At 48.5% G+C, this 22,481-nt stretch overlaps 1 protein-coding gene across 1 annotated transcript in view; it reads left to right on the top strand.

The window, feature by feature from the left end:
• The window catches only part of IGDCC3 (immunoglobulin superfamily DCC subclass member 3), a 182,390-nt gene that overhangs the window by 125,469 nt on the left and 34,440 nt on the right, over positions 1 to 22,481 (top strand). Inside the window, exons 6-7 of the mRNA XM_054042149.1 lie at positions 203 to 361; positions 13,288 to 13,453. Of these exons, the coding sequence (XP_053898124.1) occupies positions 203 to 361; positions 13,288 to 13,453 (325 nt within the window). The remainder of the gene's footprint in view (positions 1 to 202; positions 362 to 13,287; positions 13,454 to 22,481) is intronic.

A 22,481-nucleotide genomic window follows, 5' to 3' on the forward strand; every position in this document is an offset into this window, starting at 1 on the left:
CTGAGTTGAGGCCCTTGGACTGGCTTTTTCCGCACGTCACGTGCATCGTTCGAGTTGCACCGTGGAGGGCTGGAGCTAAAACTCACTGAAGTGAATGGAAGGACTCCTGTTGAATGGGACTCAGGACTAACTCCCCTCGCAGTGGGCCAGAGAGTTCAGCTTAAAGGTACACTAAGTAATTTGGTCTGGTTTCCTCTTCCAGATGGCCGTCCCATTGGCGTAGAAGGAATTCAGGTGCTGGGGACAGGAAACCTAATGATTTCTGACCTCACTGTGCAGCATTCTGGGATATACGTGTGTGCTGCTAACAAACCCGGCACCAGGGTGCGGAGAACTGCCCAGGGAAGGCTAGTCGTACAAGGTAAGATAACCAGGGTACTATTGGATAATTACACCCATTTAGCTATTTCCTCCACCTCTTCCTAGCCCCGTGTAAAGATCTGGCCCTTAACAGATGCTGGTTGAGTTTTTCCTAGATGTTCTTTGCATTGCATGTTCGTGAAGTACAATCCTCCCCAGTCCCCAGGCAGGGACTCGGCTGGCTAGCCTGAGCCGCTGCCCGTGCTGCTGCGGCCACTGCCGTGTTTAGGGGCCACCCGGAGCAGAGCTAGTACATGTCTGTCTGCCTGAGCTGAGAAGGATCATGTGACACACAGCCTTTCCTTTCGAAATCCCTCGTTCGGGTGTATCCAGCCCAGGTCAGTAGAGAACAGACGTCATTAACGTCCAATGGTTCTTTTGTTGCCTTTGTGAAACAGGTGGAAATGCCCCTATCCAGTTCTTGTGATCACAAAACTCACCCGTCATTAGTTAGCACCCTTTTTAACAGGACCAGCTGGGAGCCTAAAGGCTGAATGGGCCTGGAGATTGATTTACTCTCTCCCCTCTACCAGTGGCCCCGCCAGGGCAGGGTTGGCATGGAGGAAGCTTGTAGTGCTATTGATGCTGTGTTATACCTGTTCTCTGCGGATAACAGAGTTCACTCACCAGGGCATCTTTTGCCAGCATGACATTTATTTTGTACAGTTAAGACATTTAAAACTCTGATTCCGGATGGGCAGGGGTCCCACCGCAATGGACTCTAGCAACAGATGAAAGATTCGGAGCTGAGCCCTGTTAAAAAGTCACCTGGGACATTCCCCGTAGTCTCAGTGCCAGGGAAACGCAGGCTCCAGCATTGGCCCACAGCAATAGTCCTGACAGGGCCACTTCTCATGGGCCTTCCCGCCAGCAGCCAGAACCAAGCGCTCCGAAACTCACGAGCCACCAGTCTCCATGGTGAAAGGAGCCAGGCAAGTGTTTAGAAAGGCAACGCAGCCAGCAGCGTGGAGCTGAATGGTAATAATCCTCCCCTGATTACAGGCACTCACCTCCTCCTCGGGCTAGTCCACTTACAGCATCTCACACTCTCATCAGTTCACTCATTAACGGTTGACTGATGATATCCTGAATCTCAAATTATGCATCTCCTGCCGGAGCGGGCTAATTGAACCTTTCATGCTAGTGACAGGGAAAGTGCTATCCTTCCGCGGTGATGTTCACCTCTCAGTTACCGAGAGTCACATGCTGGGTTCACAGCTGTACTCTGCTAGCAGTGCAGAAGTGATATCAGCTCTACAACTAATTGATCCTGATCACTCAATGCATGTATTCCTTCCCATGCTGATCTATGGAGAGCACTCAGGTCAAAGGGCGATGGCCTCCTTTTTGTTCCCACCTGCTAAATCACACTAAAAGAAGCTGAAAGTATGTGAAATCCCCTCCCTGTGAGCAATTGCTGTAGTTGCCACAGGGATATTATACCATTGCCAGCAGGGATGGGAGGGGGTCACACACAGCGGTTTCCCTATTAAGATGTGGCCCACACAGCGGAAAAATTTGGGAACCCTGGCATTAAGCATTTACTTCTGTGGCACAAAATAATTGAGAGTGGCTGCAAGGTCAGATTTCTTTGTGTGATGTTTTTCCCCCGCTTGCACCCGCCGAGATAGGCACAAGGGATGCTCCCCATTCATCTTGAAAGTTAAAGGTGCTGAATAAAAGTGCTGCTAATAATTCATAGCAGGAGTAAGGCAGATTCAGGTTTTGGAGCAGTAAATCAGCAACTGCCTGGAATGCAGCCAGGTGCAGCCCAGGATTGGGATGGGATGGGGGAGTGGAAGAAAAGCAATTGCAAAGTACTTTGCGTCTGGTAGGAGATCTTTCCCAAGAGTATGCATGTGGGAAAGGCTATTGAACCAAACATGGTAGGGGAGCAGAAAAGGGAAGTTTAAAAAAAGTGCAGCTAATTTAAAAATCTTCATGAAAGTTGCACCAATAAAAGCTTTCCCTATTACTGACTGCGTCCTCTTTAGCAACAACACCATCAAGGAAACTGTTACGTAGCCGAACTCATTACAAAGAGGCAGGGTTTAAAATCACATCTTTGAAAAGGTGGGTTCCCATTCTGATTTCAATCCAGAGTGACTCTACGGACTTCCATTGGGGGTACTCTGGATTGACACTGGGGGAACGGAGAGGAGGATCGGTTCCTAGGTTTCTAATGGAAGTGCTGCCACAGCCATCGGGGACAGCCTCCTTGTCATGGAGCAAATGCTTTTCCATTAAGAACTAGAAGCTCAAAAGGGCCTGTGAATATGAGGAGCCGGCGACTGCGTCTCTGGGCAGACACAGCAGGGGTATCCAGCTCTGACTGTTGCTAGCTGAGCTGGATCTGGGAACTGTTTGGAATTCAGAGGTATAGCAAGGGTCATCCGATCTAGTGTTTAGTCTCTTTCCGAGGGCCAAATCCTTCCCCGGTGGAAGCCAGGGGCAAAACTTCCATTGGCAACAGAGTTGTGCCCTTGGTGTCCTCAACTACTGTAGCTGCCAGCAGCGTCTGCTTTATCTGAACGGTATTGTCTGAGTTTTCCCACTCAGAGCTTCGAGGGATTGTTTTCAGAGCGGTAGCCGTGTTAGTCTGTATCAGCAAAAACAACGAGGAGTTCTTGGGGCACCTTAGAGACTAGCAAATTTATTTGGGCATAAGAAACTGCCGAGACCCAGACTGCGGGTTTTAGCTTTATCAAGATATCAAAGGTGTAAATTACACAGTTTAAGGGGAAAAACCAATAACAGCGAAACAAAAGTCTGAATGATTTGGGAGGAGCTCTGCAGAAGTGCTGGGCCTCCGAAACAATGCCCAAGTCCCCACAGCATGATATTCCAAAGTGCTAATAAATAATACTCTCATTCCTGTTATGGGAGGCTCTCAGCATGCTTTCCAGGCATAAATCAATTAACCTTTGCAATACCCTGTGAAGAAGGCATTCTTGGCCACGTTTTATAGGTGGGGAAACTGAGACAAAAAGAGGTTAATGCGATTTGCCTAGTGTCGCACAATAAGTCAGTGGAAGAGTTTGGAAGAGAACCCAGGAGTCCTGACTCCCATTATTCAGCTTCAGTCACTAAGTAATGCTGCGTCCCAAAGATCTTAATGAAAATCTTGGTTGTAGGTTGGGCTGAGATCGTCACATCTGATGTCTTCACTCTCTATTTGAACACTTATTCTGTTTCAGTGATAATTATCTTTCTCATTACAATCTCCCTTTTAGATCGGCTAACACCATCTTATTATCGTCCAGGGACTTCTCCCACCTTCAAAGGTTAGGGTCTCAATCTCTCTCTCTCTCTCCCCTATCCATTTAGAGTTCTTTGATCTCTTTGTTAAGTCCCTACACAGAAAAGTTTCCGTTTTCTTCTGGGATCCTAAGACAGACATTTGAATATCACGTTGTGCCATGTCGCAAGCGAAAGTCTTGTGAGGGGCTGTTTTAAGAGTGGACTGTGTCTAAATACAAAATGGAGGGTGTTTGTGTGGGATGGATGGGAGACACGGAGGGGTCAGTGGCAGTAAAGAAAATAAATCAAAGCCCTCTCTTTCTCTATCTCCTGTACGATCTATTGTGCTTTATTATGTGTTTGGTGTCATAACAAACTGATGGGCTCTGAATGGCCAGATGGTCACCAGTGTTCTCCACTCCACGCTTCATTGCCTCCTGAAAGCTATGGAGAAAAATGAGATCCCGTCTCACAAACGACTGTCCATCTTGAGAACACATTTTAGAAGGCTCTTTTTGACAACTGTTGTCTTATATCTCTGTTCTCTGCTTTCAGAAATGGGTTTTGTTCTTTTGTACAGTGGATTCTGCAGCTCATACTCTTATGTGAGCAGTTCTGTTGATTTCATTAGCAAGGGATGCAGGATCGGGCTCCAGGTTAGAATTCATTCCCAGATGTGCTGCAGTTACCGTGTTATGTGTTGGAATTCTTGGCATTTTCATTGCCACAGTTGTTGGCCCTAGCTAAGGAGCAATGAGCACTTACACCCTAAATTCGTGCCATAAAAATGTGTTCAAGGTCTCACCATGAAAAGATTTGCATTGACTTCACCAGCTGTTAGATCAGCTCCAGAGAGAAAGGGACACTTGCAAATTTCACATCAGGGTTTGGGCTTTTGAAACTTCCCAAAGTTGGAGATATTCTGCCCTCTTTTTCCTCTCCAGTGTTTTGGACACTTACTGTGTCAGTATCCATACAGATTCTCAGTCTCGGTGCTCAGTGGAAGCAGAATTTTACTTTGGATTATTAGCCGATCTCTCATAAAAGTCATGTGTCATGTTTTGACCAGTGATGGTGCTGTTTTCCCACAGTTCTCCTTCAAGTGGACTTCTGAAGTTCAGCCTCCATTCCGATATTAAAACTCTGGGCCCAGTTTTCAGATTTTTGCCCCTTAGTGAGATGTCCACATCCTGCATTAGGATGCTCAGGTCAGTATGTAGGTACATAAAATGGGCATGCATGCTGCTACTGTAGATCCATAATTAAAAGCCCGCCTAGGCAAGTAAGTTATTATAGCTGTTAACCATCTTATGGCTGTTTGGCAACCTGCATGAAATGAATTTGGAGGGCTCAGTCCAATCCCCAGTAGTATGGAATCATAGAAATGGAGGGCTGGAAGGGACCTCAAGAGGTCATCTAGTCCAGTGGTTCTTAACCAAGGATCCAGGGCCCCCATGGGGCTGCAAGCAGGTTTCAGGGGGGCCACCAAGGAGGCCCAGCACTCGCTGGGGCCCAGGGTAGAAAGCCGAAGCCTCACCAAATGGGGCTGAAGCCCAGGGCCCAGAGCCTCACCACCTGGGGCTGAAGCCGAAGCCTGAGCAATGTAGCTTCGTGGGAGCCCCTGTGGTGTGGGGCCCCAGGCAACTGCCCTGCTTGCTACCCCCTAACTCCAGCCCTGGCTTTTATAAGCAGAAAACCAGTTGTGGTGGCACAGGTGGGCTGTGGAGTTTTTATAGCATGTTGGGGGGGGCCTCAGAAAGAAAAAAGAACCCCTGATCTAGTCCATCCCTCCACTATGAGGCAGGATCAAGTATCCCTAGACCATCTCTGACAGGTTTGACCACAGTTGTAATAACACCATAGCTGGGACTAAGTGACTCCCTGTTGGCAATCTCAGCCGAGAGACCAAGGCCTGAACGGGCCCTGGGGACTGAACTTCCATGTCCCAGCTAGATGCAGTCCCTCCACTTTCCCTATCACTGCATATGATGCACAGCACCGCTTGTGTTGCAAAGGGTGTGGATTATCAGAGCAGCTGCACACCTCCAGCTCCCGTTGGCTTCAAAGTCAGGCCCAGACGACTTCACGCTCCAGGACACCCAAAATACTTAGAAACAAATAACGATAATGGCCGTTGGTGTGAGTAGCTGCTGGTGAGACGGGACATTCCCCCGGGGATAGATACGGCGCGCCATAGATCTTCATAACATCACCATGCAGCATAGAGAGGCACAGCCAAACCTATTAGTGCATTTGTTTAAACATTTCTGAAGAAGGTATTAAGCTTTATTGCTTTTTGATACATATGTCACGCCTTTAAATAGTCATTAAAACTGTATGATCTCTTCCCTGCCTCTCATTATATCCTGGATAATCAAGCTTTCTATCCACTTGCTGTACTTCAAACAAACAAGAGCCGGGATGTGTCCGGGCCTCCTCACCACGGGTTTGACGTTACCACCTTAAATATAGCAGTGGATCTGGGTGAAATGGGTTTCTGGTTTTCTCCCCACTATGGTCTTTTGTTGTGGTAAGGTGGAGGGAGTGGAGGCATTTGGGCCAGTGAACCTCCTCTCAGGTGAAGTAAGCATCGACAAGACGATCCATCCATTATGAATGACAAAGGGGGATGGATAGCATGGAGCAGAAAGACGCTGGTGTGGGTAGGGTAAGGAGATTGGGAATGGGCAGGGTGTTTCAAACTGTCCACCTTATCCTCCTAACCCAGCAAAGAAAGAAAAACATTCAGTCGCTGCTCATTGGAAACACGTTAACGATTGGGGAAGGGAAGGGCCAGGCGACCTTCCAGAGAAACCAGGCCTCTTCCTAATCTGTGGATGGGACAAAACAATCGTATCTGTTTTCTTAGGTGTTTGGAGTTCCCCCGTTGGGAATTCCCAGTCTGTTAAGCACTGAATTCTGCTACGTCCTACACCAAAAAAAAGGCAACAATTCCTTTCTTTCCCCTTCACTTGCACTTGCTCTTCCCCTGAAATAGGCTGGTCCAGCCCACCAAAGCGTATCAGCAGCCCTGCTGCTTGAAAAACACAGGGTTACGGTATTAACAATTTACTGCAGTAACAACTCAACTTTTTCCCCACCAGCCCCCCCCCCCCCCCCACGTGAGCCTTTGCCCCCCTCCTGTGCAAACAGTTTTGCCAGTTTTCTGTAGCTCTAGTTTAGGCGAATACAGAGGAACTGAGCATGTGTATCTGATAGGACTTGCCTCAAAACATTCCTCTGATCACATTATTTAGCTACACAGGCTGTATCATTTTAGCAGAGCTACTGTATCTGGTGCTGCACGCGGTGGCCTGAATTCCGGTCTGCCCTGTGTGTGGAAGGAGGCACAGGGACCTCTGATGCACCTGTCTGGGGCCTGGGCAGCGTGCTGCTTTGCCCGCTCCTCGCTACCATGCCCGGCATCTTTCTAAGGGCCCCAGGGGGCTTGGCCAGGGCCAAATTTTCCTGTCCCATCCCTGATCCCACTGCTGTTAGTAACTGGGGAGTGCACGTATCACCTTTTAAAGGCAGCAGTAAGTGCTGCTGCTAAATGCATTCACCCAGCTCCCCCGCGACATTCTGCCTGGTCTGGGCTATGCAGGCGAAAAGCCCCAGGCTAGCTCCACTTGGCCACCGCAGCGCCGCACCCCTTCCCTTGCCAGTGCAAAAGCCAGAATTCGGCCGTATGTTGTTAAACAGCAAGCAGGAGGTTACAATAGGAGCCAGTAAGGACTGTTTCACAGGGTGCAGGAGCGGTGGAGAGGCAGGAGTCGGTCCCAGAGGTGCTCTCGGGCAGAGGCAATGGGAAGAGAAGTGGGGGGAGGAGGCCGCCGATGTTTGGTCAATCTTGTTCCTTCTCTGGAGATTTTAAGCAAGTGGAACCTGGAGTCTGGCGTTAGATCTGGTTTTGTTTAGTGAAAGAGCAGAACGGGGACACGCTGAATCCAAGGGGATGGGTTTTTGAATGGTGACTAGCGTCCCTGGCTCAGTGTCAGTGGACACAGCTGTACGTTTGGTTCCCCTGGAGTAAAAGACGACAGTGTCCCAATTACTCCCTCTTGACACCAGCTAATGAGAGAGAATGAGAAGAGAGAGTGACTCCAGAAGGGATCCGCTGGGCGGCTTCTTCCCTCTTGAAAAGATGTTTTCCCTTGAACAACGAGCGGGTTCAGGTTTTTGGGGGGTAAAGGTAACCGACCAGGGGGCGGGGTTTAATGAAACAGGACGAATGGAGTCGGAAGATGTCTGTCCCCTCATTTGGCGTCTTTGAGCGCACCTGCAGCATTGAGGGCTCCAACGAGAGTGGGCGGGCAGCGAACTGCTCGCAGAATAATTGCACTTGCAAAATTGCGCCAGCACAAAGAGGCGAGAAGGTTAAGTCACCGCTTGAAAATTAGGTCCCCACCGTGTCATGCTCTCAATACACCACTTAAGCAATACAAAGCGATCGCTCGCTGCAGGGAACAGGGTCCCTCCCCTCCCCCCCCGTTTGTCATTCTTCTACCAAAATCATCCTCCATTTTAATTTAATTTAAAAATTTACTTGATCTAGGAAGTGAAAGAGTCGGGGTGGCGGGGAGAGAAAACTCACTGATTGGAATCTAAGGAAGTTTCAGCAGGAGGTTTTAGGAAGCCGTGTCCATTAGCTTTCTAAGATTAGGTTCATTATTAGTCTCCCGCTCCTGCCAAACTAGCCTGACAATGAACTCCATCAGTGGAACACCCCCCTCCTGCTCGCAGAAGTCAAATGCTCCACTTCTCTTTGATGATTAAAAATGAAAGAGGGGGGCTCTCGTGAGGAACACATCCTCGTCTCTTCAGCGGGTTTTTTTTTTTTTGTATTGTCGCTCTCAGGGCTTGCCATCTTTATGCCGTTGCTCTTCAGTGTCGGTACCTTTCACTTTGCTTTGGCCTCGAAGCAGCAGTCAGGATGCCATTTTCTCGTACAGCTTTGATTGCGAAAGGAGTGGGAGTTGGCTTTTTTTAATCCCCTGCAGAGTCTATGCCAGATGTCGAATACACACGCCAGGGTGCGGCTCTCTCCTTGGTCACGCTGGTGTAACACAGAGGTAGCTCTGGTGGAGAAAATGGAGCTGTCTCGGTTTATAGGATTTACTTGGTGGGAGAAAAGAGTTGGATCCACCCTTTGGTCTTTTCCTTCCTTGAGGGGACACTTATGGAATCTTCACGAGACTGATCAGTCTTGCAAGGGAACAAACTACCAATGTTTTCATCTCACGAACAGTCTCGTTATGTGTATTGTGGTCGCTGCTGGCTCTCGGGCGGCACCGTGTTAACGTGCCCTCCTTGTTGGTGCCAGTCTCTGTTGGCAGAATTATTTTCCTTCTCTCGTTCCCTCCTTTTGCAGGGAGGCCTCAAGCCGATTTGTAAAATGAGGCAGAAGTCATTTCACTCCTATGTTTGCAGTTTGCATGGCAACATGGCATTTGAACAAATTATTTCCCAAACAGGTATGCAGGGTGCTCCTCCTGCCTCTGTCTAAATAATTGGCAAACATCTATTTGAAGCAAGACTTTTAACAGGCTGCTCCGGAGGCAGATTTCCCAAGGTTGGAGAGTTCTTTGCCTCCTGCAGTGCTGTCACCTGCACGGGGATACTTCAGAGGTGTCATGGAGCCATTTCACCTCAGGCTGCACTCTAATTAGCGTACTGCTAGTTAAGCAAGGAAGGACCTGGTCTGTACAGGCCCCGGAGACTGTTTTCCCTCCGAGTCAGTAAAGAACAAACGGCCCAGCATCTATCTAGCCAATCAGCTTTGTATAATAGCGACCATCCCCTTAGAATTTGAGCGATTCCTGAAGAGTAACAGCCTAACGATGTTATAGTGATGGGTCCTTCTATCCAAATTTGATTGGGAGGGGGAGTGGGTGGGGAGAAAATCACAAAAGACCAGTTGCCTAACTTTCTTCCCTGCATCCTGCAGGGCAGAAGGGGGGAAATGAACCCCACGGGGTCTGATTTTTCAGCCAGGCTGCAATCCAGTTTCTGATTTTGTGGTGACAGAGTTGTGCGTGCAAACATGCGTACACACACAATTGGAGGCATTCACTGAAAATCAGGCCCTGTCTGTATATAATTGGCAATCCTGCAAGGTGCTGTTAGGCTTGCAGAGGGTGATATATAAGCCAGGTAATAGCAATGATCAGAATAATCATCATTATTCACATTGCTCTTATCCAACCACTGCACTGGACCAACCATCAAAGCCAATAGAAATCCAAGATCATCCCATGATTGCAGTCCTCTTCAGAGAGAGAGAGAGAGAGAGGGGCTTTTTGTTCATGCAGGGTGAAGTTCATTCCTCTGCAGAGGGTCAGCACTACAGCTGTGCAAGACATAAGGCTTACGTGCAAGTAATGAGGGCTTGTCTGCACTTGAAAGTTAATTCAGATTAAGAAAGGGTGTGAATGTAAAGCTCAGTAGCTATTCCAGAATAACTCCGTGTGTGGACAAGACCTTAGTGGATCATAGACCTTGGGCTGTCTCTCTGCACATGGGGAGAATTTCACCCTGGCTGCCACATCTTAGGGAAGCCTGTCTGTGTCCTGGATTTCTGGAAGTCCGGCGATGTAAGTGTGGCAAGGAAGGGAGATGTGCATCTTTCATGGCAGTGCCCGCTAATCTCCTGCTTGGAAAATGCCTGCCTGTGCAGTGAGCGCCCCTCCCTAAATAACCTTGCTTTTGTCAAAAATATTTAATGGCAGCAAGCCACTTTGTGCCTTTGGGCTATAAATTCATTAGACCTGTGGCTGCCGTTTGTTTGTCGTCCTAGGAACTGCTGGAGATTGCAATGGGATTCGGGTCTTAGAAGCAGCAATATGGAGTGTTGTCTAGCTTTGCCCTTTGAAGCGTAACTGCTTGTATAAACTCAGCTATTCAGGCGTGCGTTTCAGGCGCCGCTTTCTGGATCCCAATATATTGCTCTATTCTGATAAATGATTTTAAGTCTCAGATGAGCTGCTTGGAGGCGGGAGAAATCATTTCCTCTTAAAATCTGGTGAAAAGTCTGAAACGTTTGTGACTATTGTGAACTGAGTAGCAGTTAGAACCGTTCTGGCTTCTGCCTCCAGGAGTTCTGGGTCCCAGGCTAAGACTTGGGCATACAGGGGCAGCTCTGATCTGTTACTGGTCTATGAACCTGCAGCAAATGGGTATCTGGCGAGGAGAGAATGGCCAGCCAAACTTTTGATATGTTACTATTGTAAAAACACGCTGTATGTAACTGCCAAAATGTTTGTAGCTCACTAAGGGAGCATCATCTAGGGGAGAGTGTCAGGAGTCTGGGTTTCCATTGCAGACGTGCCGCTGACTCTGGGCAAGTCACTTCACCTCTCTGTGCCTCAGTTTCCTCATCTGTGAAATGGGGAGAATGTTATTTACCCTCCTGTATAAAGTGCTTTGGGATCTCTGGGTGAAGACCCCTGCATATGAGCACATATTCGTCTCTGGCTGGCTGTGTATAGGGTAAAGAAATGAACTCCCTTATTCATCTGTCTTGTTTACTTGTGTTCCCCACGTCTGTCTGTCTTGCTCCACCTGTTGGCTCTTGTTTTATACTTAGATGGGAAGTTCTTTGAAGCTCGGAACAGCTTTTTGTTCTATGAATGTATAACCCCTGGCACAGTGGCGCTCTTACCCATTACTGCAGCACAAAATAATCATATTTGCAATGGTATTGCCGGAAACGCTCATAACCGTTTGTCTCTTTGAGTGAAGCAATGCTGATCGCTAACAAACTCCAGACTGCTCCACAGCCAGGCAGGTGGAAATGAATGTGGCTCATTTGAACTCCATTTGCTCGTATACTGGCAAACTCTGCAGCATACTCCAATTTCCAGAGTGATTTGTATAGCTGAGGAGCTTGAGCTCCCGTTTAGAGAGAGAATTGTCATAATATTTTGCATTTGAGCAGCGGAAAGCTCTTTGCTAATGTAGAGGAGCGGACTCACCCCTGCGGCGCCTCCTGCTGGTGACTTCCGGGAATTAGCTCGTTCCAGCTCCGGAGCGCCCTCTGCAGGCCAGTGATCCACCTGTCCTCTGGCCCCACGTCCCTCCCAGGACCCCGGTGCCCTTTTACCTGGGGTGCTGTCCCCTGGCAGTACCCCCACAGTTCTGGGTCTCCCCCTCCCAGGGGAACCCTCCACCCACTATCCCCACTCGCCTCAGTCTTGGCTACTGCCCAGTCTCCATGTAGCCCCCGTTCACTGGGGCAGAGTGCAGTATCAGCCACTCATCACAGGCAAAGGGGTTCACACCTGCTGCCTCTGCCTACCCATGGGTTGCCCCCTGCAACCCTACACCTACTAGGCCTTGCCAGGCCTGCAGCCTGGGGGTTTCTTAGGCCGGAGCTCCCTGCTCCTCCCCCAGCCCTGCTCCCAATCTAGGTGTCTGGTAAAGCTCCCTGCAGCCAGGCCCTTCTCTCTCTGAACACAGAGAAAGACTGGGCCCTTGCTCCTGGCTCCCAGCCTTTATAGGGCCAGCTGCGGCCTGATTGGGGCGTGGCCCAGCTGCAGCCACTTCCCAATCAGCCCAGCTTAGCAGCTCCCAGCCACAACCTTCCCCCAGGGCTGTTTAAAGCCCTTCAGGGCAGGAGCGGGTGTCCACCCTGCTACAGCTAACATTAAGTAGACCTTGTGCCGTCGCTCTGAGGTCGGTGACCTGGTATTTGTTGTGAAGGTGGGTAAACGGCGTCTCAGAGACAACTTGCCCAAAGACACATTTGAAGTCAGTGCTGGGACTAGAACCCAGGAATCCTGACTCCATGCCCAGCACTCTAACCACGGTACTTACCGTAGAGTGCAAAGCTATGATATCATTTGCCATTCCTGGCGGTGTGTGGGCTAGGGCGTGGAAGGATGTGAAAGTGGCACTGGAATGATACACACTATAGTTTGCGGCTCACACTTTCAAACAGGACTGCAGAGCTGCTGATCGGGCACCTTTCACCAGAGCTCATTTCATACGACGTACACAATCAGTCAGAAGGAGAAAGAAGGAATGAAGCCAACACTCCCCAGCACATGATATTAAAAAACATATGGGGGGAGGGAGGGGTTATTCTGGCTTTTGTATTTCATCCCTGTGTTTGAATTCATTCAGATCAATAAAGTTCCAGCAGGGCCTTTCTAATGTGCAGGATTCATTTTTAAGGAGCCTTCATCACATGGGCCTTGTACCACCGTAGCACTGGCCCAGAGCCATGGTACCATTGCAGTAAAGCCATGGTAAGCAGGCAGGGCTTTGTGGTTCAGGGCAGCCTAATATAATAACACGCCTCAGTGTAAACAAACAAGCATCCAGGTCCCTTAAAGAGCAGGAAGGGGACATTGTGTTTTTAAATGACTAGCCCACCTGGCATCATCCAATTACTGAAAATTCCCTCTCCCCGATTAACCAGCCCAGCTCTATTCTTTAGTTGGTTACAATCATGGTTACAGATGGGCAAGCACGATCTATAGTTATCTGTAGACCACACACGCCTGTCAAACCTGCCAAGCTACCTCTGGAGCTGATAAACTGCGGTGGTTTTCTTTTGTCAGCCTTCGCCGCGCTCACAAAATAGACTCAGGTTATTTTACACCAAGTGATTAGAACAGGCTTGGTGCCAGGGCAACGTTGGCTCCTGGCAGTGTTCCTCATGCTTCGGTTTCCTTCCCTTCACAGCCCCTGCGGAGTTCGTGCAACACCCTCAGTCAATTTCCAGACCCGTAGGGACGACTGCGATCTTCACCTGCCTGGCCCAGGGAGAGCCTTCCCCTCAGATCACCTGGCTGAAGAACGGGCAGATCCTAGAACCGACTGATCACATCAAACTGAAGAATAACAACAGGTAAATCAGTTGGCAACAGATTTCAGCCTCGTTGAGTTGGGTGGAGGGACGACAAAAAGGTCAGTGCTGACATGAAACGTACAGCCAGGGTCTGATATTGCACTGGTGTAAGTCAGGAGTAACGCTACTGAATTCAATACATTACACTGGTGTAAATTGGAGCAGAATTTTTATGTGTCGAGAACTTCACCAACCCCTAAATAATCATTTTTGGAAGTGTGCTGTCCACGCAGACATTTATTTAGATACAGGATCGATAGGGCAGCAGAGCAGATGAATTTCACCCAGGCATTACCTTTTGAATAGAAGATAGTTGAGGCTAATTTGTTACGAAAGCATAATCCCTTCATTTTTGACTGGGGTTGTTGAATTCTCCTGAAGTAACAGTGACTGACAAGCCTTTGCAGTGACGCTACTTTTGGGGAGAGATGCTGACAAATTCTATCCCATGCATTGGCGTCTCTGTGTCTTAAACGCAGGGGTGGCTCTAGGCACCAGCACAGTAAGCGTGTGCCTGGGGCGGCAAGCTGCGGGGGGCGGCATGTCGGTCACTGTGAGGGTGGCAGTCAGGAGGGCTTTGGCGGCATGCCTGCGGGAGGTCCGCCAGCGGCCAGTCCCCTGGTTTCGGCGGCAATTCAGCGGCAAGTACGCCGAAGCCGCGGGACCGGCAGACCACCCGCAGAAACGCCGCCGAATCCACCTGACCGCGGACCGCCCACAGGCATGCCGCCGAAGCCCGCCTGACTGCCATGCTAGGGGCAGCAAAAAACATAGAACCGCCCCTGCTTAAACGTCCCCTGTTCTGCTGGACGATACTTAAATGAGCGATCCCAAGACACTTCCATTCCTGCTCCTTGATTGCTTTTGGAGAGCAAAAGCGCTAGCTCAGAGTGAGGATAGAGCAGAAGAGATTGGGCAGTTTCACATGTGCTCCTGGAACAAGGGGACACTTGTAAGGAAAGACTCTCTGACCTGGCTTACAAGAGGAAGCGGAACTGAGAGCCATTATTAGTAACAATCAGGGCTCCAATGGTGGGGGAGCAGGAAGAAACACACACTTCTTCTTTATTAAAATAGAGCAACTAATTATATAGCTAAAGGAGACTAGAAAGATGGTCTTGTAGTTAAACACTGACATAGACCCAGGAAACCTGGGTTCCGTTCCCATCTCTGCCGCTGACTCCTTGTGGGAAGTCACTCAGTCTCCCTGAGCTTTAGTTTCCTATCTGTAAAAAAGGCATAATGGTATTTTTCATCTTCCACTCTTTGTCTGGCAAGTTCTTCAGAGTAGGGACTGTCTCAGTTTAAGTGTCTGCACAGCTCATAGCATAATAGGGCCCTCTTTAAAAGTGGGGTGTTCTTTTTAAAATCACACTATAAAAATGTTCTGAAAAAAGACTTTATGGAACTTGCATCAGGGGGTTCCCAGGTTTGCTGCATCTCCGTGATTCCTACCCCGGGTTTGCTCAGGTCACAAATAAAAAGATGTTTTTACTAACCAGCCCTGCAAACTCAGTCAAGATCTGAGAGCCAAGTTGGGTTCTCGGCTTGCGTGTCATTACCATAATCACGAGGCTGTAGGCCAACTGCTGCCCTCGGTGACCTCTGTGCAACTCCCTTGTTCTCAGATTCTGGCTTCAACTACACTCGTGCGGTTTTGTTGCCTTCAGGAAGGCGGCCTGGGTGTAACTGAGGAAATCATTGAAAGGCGGTAAAGTTGCAAAGGTGGGCCTGCAGTTTGAACGTAGGCTGTGATACAACAAAACACGGAAGCGTGTGCTTTAGCCTCCAACGCGTGGTCTTAAAGTCAAGCATGTGCTTAAGTGCTTCCTTTGGATCAGGACCTTTGTTTGAAATCACACCGATGAGCCTGAAAAATGCTCCCCCCATCTCTCTGTTGGTTCTGCAGAGCTGATGGGAGAAAAAGGCTGTCACTGAAGTAATCAAAGATTACTCTGCATACCCATTGGAAGCAGCCGCAGCTCTGAAGAGCTCTGAGCATCTCAAAAGCTTGTCTCTTTCACCAGCAGAAGTTGGTGCAATAAAAGATATTTTCACACCGTCAGTTCCCAGAATAGAACCACATTTTAATCTGTACCTTTTGATCCCTGGTATGCTCAAATGCTCCTGCAGGCACCCCCGTTTGAGATAATATTGGCTCGGTAGCCGAGTTTCACTAAATGTAGGCCTTTTATCTCACCGGGGAACAGCGTTTTCCGCAAGTACTAAATAACTGCATTTCCATGCTAAAATACGGTCATGTTTGTGTTGCAGAAATAATATGGTGGGATGCACTTAGTGTGAAAATTACAAGTTGACAGCACAGTTTCTATGGAAATAACACGGAAGAACGTACTATGAAATAACAGTCGCTGTGCCATACGCCTAAATTATCAGCAGAGCTTTCTGGTCCCTGGTGTGATGTAACTGTTACCTGTATTATCTGTATGCAGGAATCCAATTAACACAACATTGGTTGAGAAACGCCGCTTCCTTCAGTTTTGTCCATCAGCGACATGTTCTGGTGGCATTAGCGTCTACTTCCTGGGAGAACGATGCTTTTGTTTTTTAAAGCTTTACCAGAGGCGGCAGGTCTAATAGGCCAGGGGAGATGACTGAGGAACCCGGGATGCTGAGTAGCAGATACCGCCTCCTCAGCCGCCCCAGAACCTGCCTGGCGCATATAAAAGCTCAGGTGCTTCAGGAACAGCTGTTGCTTTTCCCACTCGGCGTCTCGGGAGGGGAGGTGTGGCACGGCACGGTTCCTATTAGGCAGCTTGGGCCAGCTCAGAGTGGCTGGGGCTGGTCTGGGGCGGCTTGGGCTGGACCAAGGCTCCTCCGGCTGCGTGTGTGTGTGGGGGGGTCGGGGCTCCAACTGCGGGGGGGAGGAGGAGGGCTCCAGGGGCAGGGGGGCCTTTGGGCTCTGGTGGGGTGGGGGAGGGCCTCATACAGAAAGGGCAGGGCCAGGGGGCTAGCCTCCCTGACGCGAGGGTCCACCCGCCGCCCATGAGCTTTATAATACCGAGGCTTTTTAGCATTAGGTTTCTGATGGGTTTGAAGCTTTGTGAAATGCTCGCAGGATGTGAGTTGGAATAAGGGTAGTGAGATATTATTCACCCTAAGTGGAGTTTTCATCCCAGTCAGGTGTCTTTATAAAACTCCAGGCCCCACAGTACCTTTGTGCACACATGCACATCCCCTGAGTGCTGGCTGAGTTCAGGGCCCCATCATGCCTGGTGCTATAGAGATAACAAGAGACAGTCCCTGCCCCTGGAAAGCTTCCAATCTACAGAGACAAGGAGTGGGAGAAAGGAAAGTGTGAGAACTGCTGATCTAGACCAAAGCTAGCGTGTGGATGCCTACAGGTGCTGTGGTCACACCTCTGATTGCAGTGTAGACATACCTTAAGGGTTTTGCCTAAGAAAATCTGTGACGGAGCCTGGCACTGAACCCAGTTCTTCTTCGTGTCCTAGTCCAGTGCTTTACCCACAAGCCCATCCGTCCTCTCAGTCTGAGGAAGGTGCTAAGTACCCAAAGCTTGGAGGTACTCAAACCTTTGGAGATAGTTTGGGAGTTAGTTTGGCCTACTTGGGCTTGCAACCCTGGGAGATGGAAGGGATGGGACACACCTGAGGGAGTTTCCAAAGCCACTCATCTGAGAAGTGCAATTGCAAGTGGGTTTACAGGACGGCTGATTGTTGTGGGAGAGGATGAACTGGAGAAAAGAAGTCAATGGTTTGTTTTCCTGCAAGGACCTTTTTCAATGTGTCCTTTCGTTTCATTCTTGGGTGCATGACTAAGTACTGTAACTTGCTTAGTTCCAGGCAAAGTCCATTTGCGATTAGGCCTTTGGATTTATCAGTCACTTGCACTCAGAAAATATTTGTCCATGTAATGATGGATCTAGAATCTAATGGTAATGAAGCTACTAAACTGCACTCTAAGCTTTTTAATTAGATTACCCGGTTTCCTGGAAAATTCATTTGGATTAAAACTCTGCTTAATATGGCTATAAAGGTCTGAATGCCCCCAAAGGGGTTTTTTGAAAAAGAATAAATCATCCAAAGTCATATTGTGCACTAATTGATTTCCAAAGGCACCATATGAACAACCCCGCTCCTGAAAACGACACAGCTAGAAGTGACGGATAAATATGTCAAGTGCCAGAAGCAGTTTGGAAGAGGGGCTCCGTCCGAGGAATGACATCGGATCAGAGCGTGCATTCTCCCCTCACCTCCATTGGAGATGTTGTTCTTGTAGACGGCTGCATAACGAAATTAAAGCACAGCAACCGGGAAAACTTCCCAGTCAAACCCTTTGGTCCTTCATCGGGCTCTTATGTTGAACAAACAGTGGGTGAAGCACTGGAATGGGTGACCTGGGGAGGTGGTGGAATCTCCTTCCTTAGAGGTTTTTAAGGTCAGGCTTGACAAAGCCCTGGCTGGGATGATTTAGTTGGGAATTGGTCCTGCTTTGAGCAGGGGGTTGGACTAGATGACCTCCTGAGGTCCCTTCCAACCCTGATATTCTATGAGTCTATAGGCACCCATTGACAGACTAGGTTGTAGAAATAGCCAAAAACTGGGGTGCTTTGGTCCCCCTCCCTCAGTCCCTAGCTCCAAAATGTCCTGTTAGATTTTGGTTTCACAAACCTAAAACCAAAATGAATTGTTCAGCTCCTGATCCCATTTATCTGAGCCCCCCTCTCACTCTCATCACACGGACAGGTCGAGGACAAATCAGTTTGTCTAAATGGATCCTGTCTTGGCCCATCTCTGCTTGGATAGGTATTTTAAAGAAATCTAGGCTCAGGGATTTCCCCTCTTTGAACTATTGTTACAGATCTCTCACCACCTACGCGAGGACTTCATGGTTGTCACTAGCATGGTGGGGAATAATTTCTGTGACTATATCTTCCAGTTCGAAAGCACGTTTCAATTTGTCTGTGTTTCTGGCTCTGGGAGGGAGGGGGGAGAAGGGGAGTTGCGGCACGCTTGGGGGATGGCGGCGGTGGAGTGGAGGTGAGCTGGGGCAGGGAGCGGTTCCCTGCCCCCCCCAAAGGATTACTCCCCACGCCCACCGGCCCCAGCTCACCTCCGCTCCACCTCTGAGCGCCCCGCTACTCGCTTCTTCTCCCTCCCTCCCAGCGCTTTCGTGCGGCAAATCTGGGAGGGAGGTGGGAGGAGGGAAGCGCAGCGTGCCCGGGGGAGGAGGTGGGACGGGGATTTGGGGAAGGGGCGGAGTTGGGACGGGGAGGGAGCGAGCACATTTGCCACCATAGGCCTAGGCCTTGTTGGCCTAGGCAATAATACGCCGCTGATTACAGTCAAAGAGAAAACTCAGAATCCCACTGGTTCGGTGGGATTTGTCCATGAGAATTGGCTTTAGGATCCAGGCCATGCAGAGGAAAGATGCTGATCGTGTTCATGCACATAAATAAATCCAAAGTAATTCACTGGCAGTCATTAATTGCACCAGTGATTCCCTGGTACTCAGCGTACTGGATTTCTGAGATGCCATAATGAACATTAAAGGATAAATGCCCAGACAGATAGAAGTGGGACTTACACACGCTGCTTGGGTGACTGTTCCACAGTCATTCTAATAGCATAAGACAGGGTAAACAGAGACTCTTTGAGAGGGTAGCTATTGCATTGTTCTTTCCACATGGTTGGGTTTCGTTCACTTTGTGCAATAATTGATCTGTGCCCCCCTGACAATACGGAGCCTAGAAAATAAAGACTGCATGGCCCAGTCCCCAGCATGCGACAGGAAGAACTGGAATGGGGCTGGGTGTGAGGAGATATTGTAGCGCTCAAATCCAGCCCCTGGTCTCTGCTCTGCCAGCATCCCCACCCTGGACATTTCCTGACAGCCCTCTCAGGGGTGTAGTCCTTCCATGAGTGGTTCTGATCCAAGCCAACCCTGGTAAGGTAGAATGCCTTGTGTGAAGTCCCTGGCTCCAGCGTCAACCCTACCTATTAAACCGTTCCTCCTGCTTCCTTGTTGCTACCAGCTGCCATGTGTATTTTGCACGTGTTCAATAGATTGCCCCCACTCAGCCCCCTGAGGTACCCTTTAAAGGAGCCGTGTTCAGATCTGTCAGGAACGCAGCTGAACACAGCAGAGAAGGTTTAGACTGCATGTGAAAATGAGGCGTGTAATCCCAAAAGAGCAGAGCTGTTTGTGTCCAAGGTCACAAAGCACTTATAGCTTCCTTAAGACAGTGTCTCAGGGCAAAAAGAAGATGCAGGCATAGACTAGCCTAGGATTCTGTACCCATCCTGGAAGGGTAGTAAGAGAGACCACCCAGCTCCTGGAGTCATAAGATTACATGAAAATCTTGCTTCTTGTTTTTAAGAAGTGTGTTTCTAGCCCTAGGGGTTGTGGAGAAAAGCTGGAAAATGTGGACCACAAAGACTTAAAAAACAAAAAGCTAATAAAATAACCCCAAATTTCTTGTTTTTAAAATCCCATGGTGGGGGGAATTCATGGTTCTCGATGCTGGGGGGTGACCATGCAGGATTTTCCTTGTCTTGTGGGTGAAGTGCAGGACAAGGAGTCAAGAGATCAAAGTTCTCAGCCCAGCCATTCCACATGGTTACTGGGAGCACCCAGATAGTGCACTAGAAAAGTACAGATAATGTGACAAGTCCTTGGGCAAGTCATTTGAATTCTGTGCCTCGGTTTCCCCTTCTCTAGAATAGGGATGATAATATTTCACCATGGTGTTATGATTCATTAATGTATGTGAAATGCTCTGACATCCTCAGGCAGAAGGAGCTGCTGTAGAAAGGTACAAAGTAGTGTTGTCTGCGGTAGACATTTGTTTAAGGAAATCTCTCCCCCCACCCATTTCCCTTCTCCTTTTTGGATTCTTGCACCTCCCATTTAGAGTCATTTAGAGACCTAATCTTGCAAAACTTCTGTTCACTCCAGTGGGACAGAGGCAGTCCCCAGAAAGGGAGGCTGAGGTACTTAAGTAATCCTTCCTGTATTCCAATCAGATAGAAGCCATATATAGGAAGTTCTGTTCTGAAGACTTTGCGGAGGGCATCATGCAGTTGAGAAGAAGCCCGTTAGCTTCTGGAAGTCTAGATCATCCTGTGTCATGCCCCGTATGGGCTGCTTCTGCACAAGGAAAGCAAACCGCAAGCCAGAGAAACTTCTGCTCCTCTTTTGTCTATTAACCACAGTAGGCAGCAGTCAGAAGGCTAGTGCAGAGGTTAATGCACTTCAGTTAAGAAGCATTGTATCTACACTGGCTTTGACTCACTTTTCTGAGATCATGCTTTAAAAATATTGCCTGATGCACTGGGAATTACGGAACTTTCCTGATAATTATATCTGATTATTCAAATTATAGGCTGGGGAAAGAGGCGGGTGTTCAGAACCCTGTCTCCTCTTGAGAGTATTTCTCTGTCCATTTGATCATTCAGGGGGAAAAGGGAATCAGTTTGGGGCATATTGTATTCTCTGTTCTCCCTCCCATTCCCCCCACCCCCCCTCACACACACAACCAAACAAGATAAAACTAGCCTGGAGCTCTTCCTGACATGTGCCAGTTCCAGCCCAGATTGGTCTCCAAAGGAAGGAGTAAATAGGAGTTCAGGGCCACGTTGTTTTGTGGTCTGAATGTAAAACAAGGAAAGACCGTTTCAAAGGCATTTGGGGTTGTTTTTCCTCGTACGGAAGGACACACCTTTGACTTTGGGGCCATTTCCTCTCATGGCTTCCCACGCCAAAGTCCTATTGAAATCAATCAGAATTTTGAGTAAGAATTGATGGCAGGAGGTAGAGCTTGGTCATACAGAATTGTCCAGATGGAATAACTGGACTAAACTGCTGCCTTATAGAGAGTCCCAAGATGAGGCCTGGGTCCTTTTGGAGGGATGTGTGCATGTGTTCTTAGGTACCAAGAGGTGGCTAAAATAATTGGAAGAGAAGGAAGGACTATTAGGGGACATGTGACCTTAAAATATAAAAAGACCGTCAACAATTTTCCCCACAAGAGAATTTGACTCTCTTCTTGAAAATTGTTCGAGCCTCATTTTCAACCCGCGGTATCGGAGTTCGGTATGTTGGAGAAACACTGAATTTAGAACTGGGTTTTGGATGGATGAAAAATTCTATCCCATGGGGTAGGTGGAAACGACTGCTCTTTATGACTAAAACCTCAGCAGATTGTGACTCATTATATCCCTCGGACCTGTGCCTTACTGAGCCAGTTATTTTAGTGATCTTCAGGCCTGGTATGGGGCTATGGACACAGTGATTCACTTGCCAAGCAATGTATAGTCTTTTTGCGTAGTCAAATGACCTTTACAAGCAAAGTCCAAGAAATACCCTTTCCATTCCCCCATCTGTAAAATGTGAATTCCAATTATTTTATGCTCTGAAGAGTTCTTAGTACATTAACATTAAAGATCGTCCAATGTGATGCCCTCTCCAAAGGAGGTGGTTTTGTTTTGAAAATGCCAGCAGTGTGGGAACAAAATATCTGATCAATGTTTTGCAAAAATCAAAGGCAATTCTGGATCACGGATAATTGTTAATGAAAAATGCATGAAGGGTCAGGCCTAGGGAATTGTGGGATTTTCCATGAAAAGCTGTGAATAAAAATCACTTTTCCTAAGAAGTAAGGTTCTTGCTATGTGATCCCTTTCTCTGACCATGGAGCCCACGTTTGTTGGAATGATTGTACATTTGACCAGCTCATTGGAATTTGTTTCATCTGACAAACATAGGGCTGAATGCTGCTCTTGGATCCTCACAGTAGATTGCAGCTCTGATTTGCTCACCCTGCATGTGCAGATTCCAGTGTGGGATACGGAACAGGTAGAGTGGAGTCTGCATACAAAGTGCCAAATCCTCACCTGCAGTTTCATTGACTTCAGTGGAGATACGCCCTTTGCACTAGCCGAGGATCTATCCACTCTGCCCTGATCTGAGAGTACACATTCGCCTACAGAATGATTTCAATGGCTCGTGATCAACGGTACCTTATTTTGCAGTTTACAACAGCAAG

The sequence above is a fragment of the Malaclemys terrapin genome, chromosome 10 (genome assembly GCF_027887155.1).
Source record: "Malaclemys terrapin pileata isolate rMalTer1 chromosome 10, rMalTer1.hap1, whole genome shotgun sequence".
In the NCBI taxonomy this organism is placed as follows: domain Eukaryota; kingdom Metazoa; phylum Chordata; order Testudines; family Emydidae; genus Malaclemys; species Malaclemys terrapin.